Source organism: Ranitomeya variabilis, chromosome 6, assembly GCF_051348905.1.
Source record: "Ranitomeya variabilis isolate aRanVar5 chromosome 6, aRanVar5.hap1, whole genome shotgun sequence".
Classification (NCBI taxonomy): Eukaryota; Metazoa; Chordata; class Amphibia; order Anura; family Dendrobatidae; genus Ranitomeya; species Ranitomeya variabilis.
Window position 1 is genome coordinate 42,253,202 of NC_135237.1, and position 10,098 is coordinate 42,263,299.

A 10,098-nucleotide genomic window follows, 5' to 3' on the forward strand; every position below is an offset into this window, starting at 1 on the left:
ATTCTAGTTTATAGGGTACGCACAGACCCCGTTCCCATCACCAGCAGCTATCATTTTTCTATCCCCCGCCCTTCCCCCTCACCTTTTTTCATCTGAGCGCCAGTGTATTCCCCCTATTCTGATTATGAACTTGTTTGTGTCTTTTGCATTATTTGAGGTCTGCAAGCAAAGCATTTTTTTGGTATTTTGACCATTTCTCATTTTCAGAAAATAAATACAAAATTTATTGCTTGGAACTTCCGAGACATGTTGTTAGTAGTTTATAGAATAAAAGAGCAATTTACATTTTACTCAAAAATATACCTATAAAGAGAAAAATCAGACGAACTGAGCATTTTGCAGTGGTCTCTTAATTTTTGCCAGGGGGGGGGGGGGTGTGTGTGTATGTATTTATTTTGTCCTGAGCAGGTACACCAATATACAGCACATACATTAGAATTAGGGTAACTTGCTACATTACTGTTGCCCACATAAAACAGTCTAAAGTTTGATACATTGTTGCAGAACTCATATCCTGCTATGTCTCATCATTCCTGTCCAGAGCTGCAGTGATAAGTGCATGCAGGCCATCTCCACCATTCAGCCCACGATTCTCCCTCCAGTTACTCTATGTCCTGCATGGAAAGTGTCTACAGATGAGATGAGTATTGTGCTCTCAGGCTGTAAACAGAGACTTGGAGCAGCCCAGCTCTGGAAGGCAGCAGAGAAGGAGGAGGAGGGTGGCTGGAAGGAGGAGGAGGAAGGAGGGAACATGCCTGTGATTTTTTTTCCTCTTCTTTCTAAGAGCAATCAGCTTGTAAGGTGGGAGAAAGAGAGAGAGCAAGCTGTGTTTGCAAAGGACAGTAATGTACTGCTGATCTTTTCCAAACTAACTGACTTAGATCCAGCAGCAGACTTGTGGAGGACAGGAGATCTGGAAGATGCTTCTTCTTGCATCTTCTCCAGTAATTGGAGACATCGATCCTACTTGCCTAAAGATCTGAAGAAGGAGAAGGCGCATGAGATGCAGAGAAGGATCAAACAGAGCATCCTCTGCCTTCAGTGCATGTGAAGTGTCCATCAAGAAGTGAGAGGGTTGGGGAGTGGTGGGACTGCTTCTTCTCACTCCTCAGAACTATTTCACAGCCCTTGACATCTGGGTGTCTGGAATACTCATCTGTTTACTATGAGCTTAGGGAATAGGATTGCTCCTAATTCTTAGCAATGCCTCCTTTTTCTGATGTGTTCTTATGCTGTCACCACTCCTCTGGACCTCAAACATTGTCAGAAGACCCCACCATCATCTTCTTGTAGCCTGGAGATGTTATATTAAAAGTTTGCCGAAGCCAAGAATCCCAGCTGGAGTCTAATTGGTCCTCATTCATTGTTTTTCTTTGACAGTTGCCACAGGGTATTATGTGATCAGGAGAAAGAGCCATCCCAAGGAGTTCCTCATAGCTTTAGGAGTGTGTCTGGACAAGTCAGACCTTCTGCACAATCCTTGGGGAACCAGAGACAACCACAGTTTTCTTTGGTGTTGGTAGAACTTTTCTTCACACTGTTCCTTTTGGATCTAGCAGGCCATCTCTAGAAGAAGGATTGTCTTTACCTTGGCACTGGATCTCCCTTGGGAGTTGAAGGTTTCCTCCGCACTATGGGAAGGATTAAGAAGGCCAACTCGATATTTGGAGTTTTATTACTTTTCAAGTTGTTAGTTGATCAGTATCAGTTGACAGCAGCAGAGCTGGAGCAAGGTAGGAAGAGAGATCTTCATTTATTCTTATTTGTTGGCTATAACAGGCTAATATTATAGCCTCAGTATGATTCCTGAATAATCATGGTCTTTGCAAAAAATCCAGATTAGTAGGAAAATCCAGCAGTGAGACAAAAATGTGCTATCCAGGAATGAAGATGTTAACCAGATGTTATATAAAATGTGGAGAACCAGGCTTGGTTAAGCCTATAGTCGGCATTACAAAACGATATAGCCTTCCTGACTAATGGTTGATTGGGTATAGGGGACAAGTATGAGGAATGTTGGCTGAGATTTGCCTGGCAGCTACACAAATTGGTCTTGCTTTTATGTTTTTGTATTGAGTACAAGTCAGTTCAACCCAGGCTGCCCTAATGTAATGCTTGGAGAATAGAGGACATTATTAGGCACTGGGCAGCAAATCCCTAATATCTACCCATGGAACCCGTCTACAGCCTACTGCATTATATTAATGGCATGATGCTTACTGTGTTTTGTACAATAAGGAGAGAAACGAGTTAAATGGCTCCCACACATACAGCAGACTGATGATCAGTGACACATTGTGGACAGATGGTTAATAGAGGCCACCTGTAATGGACAAGTCTAGTGTAAGATACTAAGGAAATGTGCTATCAGCCATCACCTGATATAGGTATATCACCAACATGTTCTGCAGTGCTGTACGGAGAAACCTTGTCCCCAGTGATGCCCAGCTTCCAAGTTCCCCCTATCAGTCATAGATTGGGCCAATATTACAGAAAACAGTAAAACCAAGAGTTCATGGAGTAAACCTTCTAGTGCAGGCTCCATGTCCTGTAGATGTTGTCCTAGATACATTATAATTCATGATCGATTTGTAAACCATCTATAATATTCTGCCTGTCAGTGATTGCAACCAGAATCGGGGAGTTACTGGAGACATTCTTATCAGATATCCATGCAGATTTCATCTATCTATCTATCTATCTATCTATCTATCTATCTATCTTCTATCTATCATCTATCTATTATCTATCTTTCCCATATCTATTATCTCTATCTATCTATCTATCTATCTATCTATCTATCTATCTATCTATCTATCTATCTATCCTCTATATATCTACCTATCTATCCCATATCTATCTATCATCTATCTATCTCATATCTATCTCATATCTATCTATCTGTCTATCTATCTATCTATCTATCTATCTATCTATCTATCTATCTTCTATCTATCTATCTATCTATCTATCTATCTTCTATCTATCATCTATCTATCTATCTATCTATCTATCTATCTATCATCTATCTATCTATCTATTATCTATCATCTATCTATCTATCGTCTATCTATTATCTATCTATCTATCTATCTATCTATCTATCTATCTATCTATCTATCTATCTTCTATCTATCATCTATCTATTATCTATCTATCTATTATCTATCTATCTATCTACCTATCTATCTATCATTACATTATAGCTGTCTAGATGTATGAAGTTACTGTAGACCCCATTCTCCCCTTTGTCACCGCTGGATGTTCCCCTGTCTGCTTTTAGTTAATTGCTCATTTGTTTCTTGCAGGTGACTTAGCCAAACCAGGTCATCTTCCTTCAGTGTCTGTCCCCAGGCTCTCCATGTTCAGTCCCTGACTTGTATTAATTAATGACAAGCTCTGTGGGATTTTGATGTAATGAGGCACCAGCATTTATAATGCCTCCAATTACCCTGATCTTGCATGTTCCATCGTTGACTTTAATGGCTTACAATAATGTGCACGTTGTTGAGGTTCTAATAAATAATTTCTCCTTTAATCCTAGTAAATTAGGGCCAGGATGCGGGTGCTATGGCCCCGGTCGATTATAATGTACGACCCCCATTATTACAAGATATCTGACTGCAGAATATTCTCATCACATTTCCGTAGAGGATGCGTGACATAAACAAAGTTTCTTCTAGAAATTGGGCCTCTTTGATGTGAAAGTCGGAGACGTCCACTGTGTCATTGATTACTGACATCAAACACCCTCTAAATATAATGTATTACTCTATAGCGGTCCCTACTTTGCTCTACAAGTCCCAATTTCTGATGGTGAATCTCTAAAAATGTGTCAAGATTTCAAAGATGGGACTTAGTATAGGACTTTGTATATTGCCTTGTTTGTTGTATTAGTCCTTATCTGGGACGTACAGGTGCTATCGCTGCTTCATCTGATGCCATGGTACATATTGCCCTGTAAAACTTCTTATCTGCTGTCAGATGTAGGAAATACCTTAATTTCCTTTAGAAATTCAATATTTAAGAGTATTGTGTTTTATGCAACATTTTGTTATACTTTGTATTTTAATGCTTAAATATTTCTCAATCTCAATTTCGAGATCTCTGTTTGCTCTCAGGAATTAGAACCATTCTTAATTAATTCCAGAGGCCAGTACAGACTGAATGTTTCCTATATCTGGGCATTGTATCCAGATTTAAAGGGTTACTCCGAACATTATAAAAGCCGTTCTTGCTGGTCCATACCGTACAATAATTTGAAACTGTTTTTGGTTCACACATCAATCTAATACGACCAGTAAGAGTCACGGTGCTGACGCTTTGAGAATTGCCTTCCAATCATTTCAAGTGGAATGTTTCTCTTTTTGTAGCATTCTTCCAGCACTACATGTGCTGGAACATTCTCTCCTTCACTTTCCAGCATGCATTACACCTCCCTCCCACATGCATTGTCCAATGGGATGCTGTTCCTGATTTAAAACCTGTACAGGTGACCACAAGCAGCGGACAGCAGAATAATCAGAAGAAAGCCACCCAGTGGTTAGCTCATCAGAGATTTGACAATTTTAGACATAAAATGTAATTTTCAGTAAATAATAAAAAAAAAGTCATTTAATTTATGTTACTCGCTTGTATGGTGCCATTAACACAGCACTTTACAGACATCATCATCGTTGTCCCCATCTAAATTCCCCATCACTGTCTATGGAGTGTTTGCGGAAACTTGGTCAACAGGACGAAACCCACGCAAACATGGAGGAGATGTACAACCTTTGCCATTATATTGCTCTTAACCAGTTTGTTTACATGACAGGGACCGTTTCTCACCATTTTCAAGATCTCTGTTTGTTGGTAGTTGACTTGGAACATTTTTATTTATATGTAGAAGCTTAAAATCTGTCCAGAACTAATACCTCCAACAGCTTAGACCTTGTCACAATTGTATCCCGTCTAGATAATCTTTGCAAACTAAATATTTGCTTTTTGGGCTTTAATTCTTAGCAATGTTCTAAATCTCTGTTTACTTGCTTGTTTACACATTCGCTGTTACATTGTACCAAACGTTTAGATATTTATGCTACTGATACATTTAGCTGACAGAGGTATGTCCAGACTGGACATGCTGTCATGTTGATGGACATAAGATAAGTAAGATTTTCTAAGTTAGAATGTTAACTGTGTCCTGATAGATTCTATGTGTTTCTTATGCACTCTCTTATTCCTCGGAATCGTATATACTGAAAAGCATGGCGATATTTAGGGACCATAGTTCCAAGTCACACAGGAAACTCCCCAATAATTACATCCTACAAAATCATGGAGTCAACTGGTCATAAAATAATATGGATCATGTATGTTCCATAATTAAATAAAACATTATATTTATTGTTTACCAAAAAGTACAATCAAGAATAATACGGTAGGTCATCAGTAATGACACCAGGAACAGAAAGACAGAGGGACAATGTTAGTGCATAATAAATGGGTATAGGGTCTTGTTAACTATTTATCCCATTCAATTCAGCTTCCCCGCAGCAGTGTTCAAGCATGATATAAATTGATATCAATAGGTACTAGAAAAGTTTCAATAGTGTTGCTCAAACTGCTGAGAGAAGACACAGATGTATATTTTTAACAAATGTGAATTTCAGCCTATTGGTAGGAGAATGGTCACAAAAGATATGGCTTACCCATATACACAACTGTCCCAAGGTCCATCTTCAGCCCCGACGCGCGTTTCACATGAGCTTCCTCTGGGGGCAGTGTCTTATTGTCATATTCCTTGTCTGATTCTTGTAGTTCAGTTATGCACCTTGTTGGCTCGAGGTGCATGGTGACATGGGATGTGATGGGGTTAATGAGTGCATTGCAAATGTTGCTGCAGCCAAAAACCAGTTTAACAGAAAGGGGTCCAAAATATGAATACTAAAGAAAAGAAACTCGCTCCCAAAACAAATACTTTTAATGGATACTATAAAAATGTAGGGATACACTCCAAGTGTTTCAAAAAGGGGATTAAATTGATAACGTGTTGCACTCTGCCATTTGCCAGACTCAGGGATAAGGGATGTATAGAAAAAATATTTATTTCATAATTAGGGAAAGTAGAGTCAAATGGATACCTATCCCTAAACACCCCCTCAGTAATCCCTGCCTTACCGCAGAGGTTGGCACCCTAAATATATATGAGTTGGCACCCCAGCTCAAAGGAGACAGGCCCTAGTCCTTGCCGTACGCGTGCCATTAATAAAGTGTTAATTGGAAACACATCCAAGAATATAAAAACATATAAAACACAGTTATAAATATAGCTGCTGACTTAAATAGTTCCCAAGGGCAATCTGGAGTAATATAGTGACATATTAGACTCAGTAATAACCCCCTTAATCAGACAATATAAATGCAGAATACGCGGGAGAAGCAGCTCCCAACAACAATATCCCAGGATTCGATAAGCAGTGAATAAGCTCTATGAGTATAAAAGCAATGAGTACTTATCCAATAGCGATTTCATGATCCATTCTTCCATATACGTTTCGCCCCACTAGTTATTGGGGTTCATCAGGGGGACTCAAAAGATACAAACTCTAGAGCAGGCGCCACAAATGTGGAGTCAGGAACCTATGGCCGCCGGGATAATACACTGCGAGCACATTGGAGCTGGTCTGTGTTCCTATAAGGTAGCAGAGGGTGACGTCACTTCCCCTCGTTCCCAGATATGAAGTTATTAATTCACGAGTGTGCGTTCCACCGGCCGGAGACACTCAGAGTGTATACCTACATTTGTATTGTTTTAATAGTATCTAATAAAAGTATTGTTTATGGGGGGTTTCTTTTCTTTGTTATTGAATTATTGCCGCGTTTCAGGTCCTAACAGTCTTAAAGGGAATCTGTCATAAGATTTTTGCTACCTAATCTGGGAGCAGCATAATGTAGGGGCAGATACCCTGCTTCTAGTGATGGGTCACTTACTGGGCTGCTTGTTGCAGTTTTAATAATGAAAAAGTGTTATCAATAAGAGATTATCAATATAGGACCAGTAAACCTGCTATCAGGTCGTCCTACATATTTATGAGCTTTGCATAACTCTGCCCCTACCACTGATTAAAAACTTTCTGCCTATGCACAGTGCACACAGAAAGCTGGCAATTAGTGATGTGGGCGAGGTTATATAGAGCTCAGTAGTCAGAGAACTGATAGATCTGCAGGAGATGAAACATTTTTTAATCAAAAGGAAAGTGACACATCACTGGAATCAGGGTCTCTGCCCCTACGTCATGTTGCTCTCTGGTGGGGCAGTAAAAACCTGATGACGGATTTCCTTGGAAAAAAAAATAAAATATATATATATATATATATATATATATATATATATATATATATATATATTTTCTAATCTGGTGTAAATGCTGCTGTTTTGTAGAATTCAGCGTATTTTTTCTTTTTATTCCTGAGATATTTTCCTTTCTTCTCTCGGTATTAATCTTGTATTTTTAGCCAAATGGGTGTGGTTTTTAAGACTTCCTTAGAGAAGAGTTGATGGCCACACCTACTTGATCAATGGGAGGGGACGTAGTAATGGAGAGGCACACGACCAAAATACAAATAATGCCAAATTCAAGCAATCAGCTCAATTTACACCAAGTAAACTACAGTGCCTACAAGTAGTATTCAACCCCCTGCAGATTTAGCAGGTTTACACATTTGGAATTAACTTGGCATTGTGACATTTGGACTGTAGATCAGCCTGGAAGTGTGAAATGCACTGCAGCAAAAAAGAATGTTATTTCTTTGTTTGTTTGTTTTTTTTAAATTGGGAAAAGTCTTTTCAGAGGGTCATTTATTATTCAACCCCTCAAGCCACCAGAATTCTGTTTGGTTCCACTAAAGTATTAAGAAGTAGTTCAGGCACAAAGAACAATGAGCTTCACATGTTTGGATTAATTATCTCTTTTCCAGCCTTTTCTGACTATTTAAGACCCTCCCCAAACTTGTGAACAGCACTCAAACATGGTCAACATGGGAAAGACAAAGGAGCATTCCAAGGCCATCAGAGACAAGATCGTGGAGGGTCACAAGGCTGGCAAGGGGTACAAAACCCTTTCCAAGGAGTTGGGCCTACCTGTCTCCACTGTTGGGAGCATCATCCGGAAGTGGAAGGCTTATGGAACTACTGTTAGCCTTCCACGGCCTGGACAGCCTTTGAAAGTTTCCTCCCGTGCCGAGGCCAGGCTTGTCCGAAGAGTCAAGGCTAACCCAAGGACAACAAGGAAGGAGCTCCGGGAAGATCTCATGGCAGTGGGGACATTGGTTTCAGTCAATACCATAAGTAACGTACTCCACCACAATGGTCTCCGTTCCAGACGAGCCCGTAAGGTACCTTTACTTTCAAAGCGTCATGTCAAGGCTCGTCTACAGTTTGCTCATGATCACTTGGAGGACTCTGAGACTGACTGGTTCAAGGTTCTCTGGTCTGATGAGACCAAGATCGAGATCTTTGGTGCCAACCACACACGTGACGTTTGGAGACTGGATGGCACTGCACACGACCCCAAGAATACCATCCCTACAGTCAAGCATGGTGGTGGCAGCATCATGCTGTGGGGCTGTTTCTCAGCCAAGGGGCCTGGCCATCTGGTCCGCATCCATGGGAAGATGGATAGCACGGCCTACCTGGAGATTTTGGCCAAGAACCTCCGCTCCTCCATCAAGGATCTTAAGATGGGTCATCATTTCATCTTCCAACAAGACAAAGCACACAGCCAAGAAAACCAAGGCCTGGTTCAAGAGGCAAAAAATCAAGGTGTTGCAGTGGCCTAGTCAGTCTCCTGACCTTAACACAATTGAAAACTTGTAGAAGGAGCTCAAGATTAAAGTCCACATGAGACACCCAAAGAACCTAGATAACTTGGAGAAGATCTGCATGGAGGAGTGGGCCAAGATAACTCCAGAGACCTGTGCCGGCCTGATCAGGTCTTATAAAAGACGATTATTAGCTGTAATTGCAAACAAAGGTTATTCCACAAAATATTAAACCTAGGGGTTGAATAATAATTGACCCACACTTTTATGTTTAAAATTTATAAAAATTTAACTGAGCAACAAAACTTTTTGGTTTGTAAGATTTATGCATCTGTTAATAAATCCTGCTCTTGTTTGAAGTTTGAAGGCTCTAACGTATTTGCATCTTATTAAACCTGCTAAATCTGCAGGGGGTTGAATACTACTTTTAGGCACTGTAATTACATATTTATGGCAAGTGTCCGTTTTTTTTAAAGGTAGTCTTAAAGGGGTTGTCCACTTAAAAATGATATATCTTAAGTGTTGATATTTATGCAATTCGATATACCGTAATCTGCTAGTACAATAATCTCCGCCGATGACCCCTTCCACGGTCAGTCCTGGTAGCTCTACTTCCTGTCCTGAGCTCAGAAACTGGAGAGATAGAGAAGATCGCGTTCTGTATCAGATTTTTGGGGTGTAAAGGGTGCTGGCTGACTGCTTCCTTAGTTAAGCCAAGACCCTTACCTGTCTCAGGTGATATATAGGAAAAAAAAGGGACTGGCTTAGTTATTTAAATGAATCAGTCAGCCAGCTCCGTTCAGTGCAGACACAAGAATCACTCTCCAGTGCCGAGCCACAGGACCAAAAATGGAGCCTGCATATGGGATTGAGGGTAGAAGTGAGGCATCGGAGGAGCTTTTGCTAATTAAAATATATTAGTAAGTTATATAAAATTTTATAAGTAATTAAATAAGATAAATATATTTTTTTATGGTCAACCCCTTTAAGGTTAAAGGGGTTGTCTGATCATATGATTTTGAATAGGAGCTGCTGTGTAGTTCTCAGATCGGTGGGTTTGTCGGCTGTCGGACCCCCACTGATCCTAACGATAGGTCATCAATATGTCTTGGCAACCATAACCATATTAAGACCCCCAGAATTTACCCCTCTTGCTGGTCATATGCCTTCCACTAGCATACAATGTGCTGTCTCCCTCCTTCCATGTATCTCACCGGGTTCCCGCACGTTGTGCATGGCTGCGTTGTAGGTAAAGCTATTTGTACTAAAATTTGCATGAATTCCCTTTTGTTC

At 40.2% G+C, this 10,098-nt stretch overlaps 1 protein-coding gene across 1 annotated transcript in view; it reads left to right on the forward strand.

Moving 5' to 3' along the window:
* The first annotated feature begins 781 nt into the window (after positions 1-781).
* PLXDC2 (plexin domain containing 2) overlaps positions 782-10,098 on the forward strand; it is a 542,926-nt gene continuing 533,609 nt past the window's right edge. Inside the window, exon 1 of the mRNA XM_077268328.1 lies at positions 782-1,733. Within this exon, the coding sequence (XP_077124443.1) occupies positions 1,634-1,733 (100 nt within the window). The 5' untranslated portion in view covers positions 782-1,633. The remainder of the gene's footprint in view (positions 1,734-10,098) is intronic.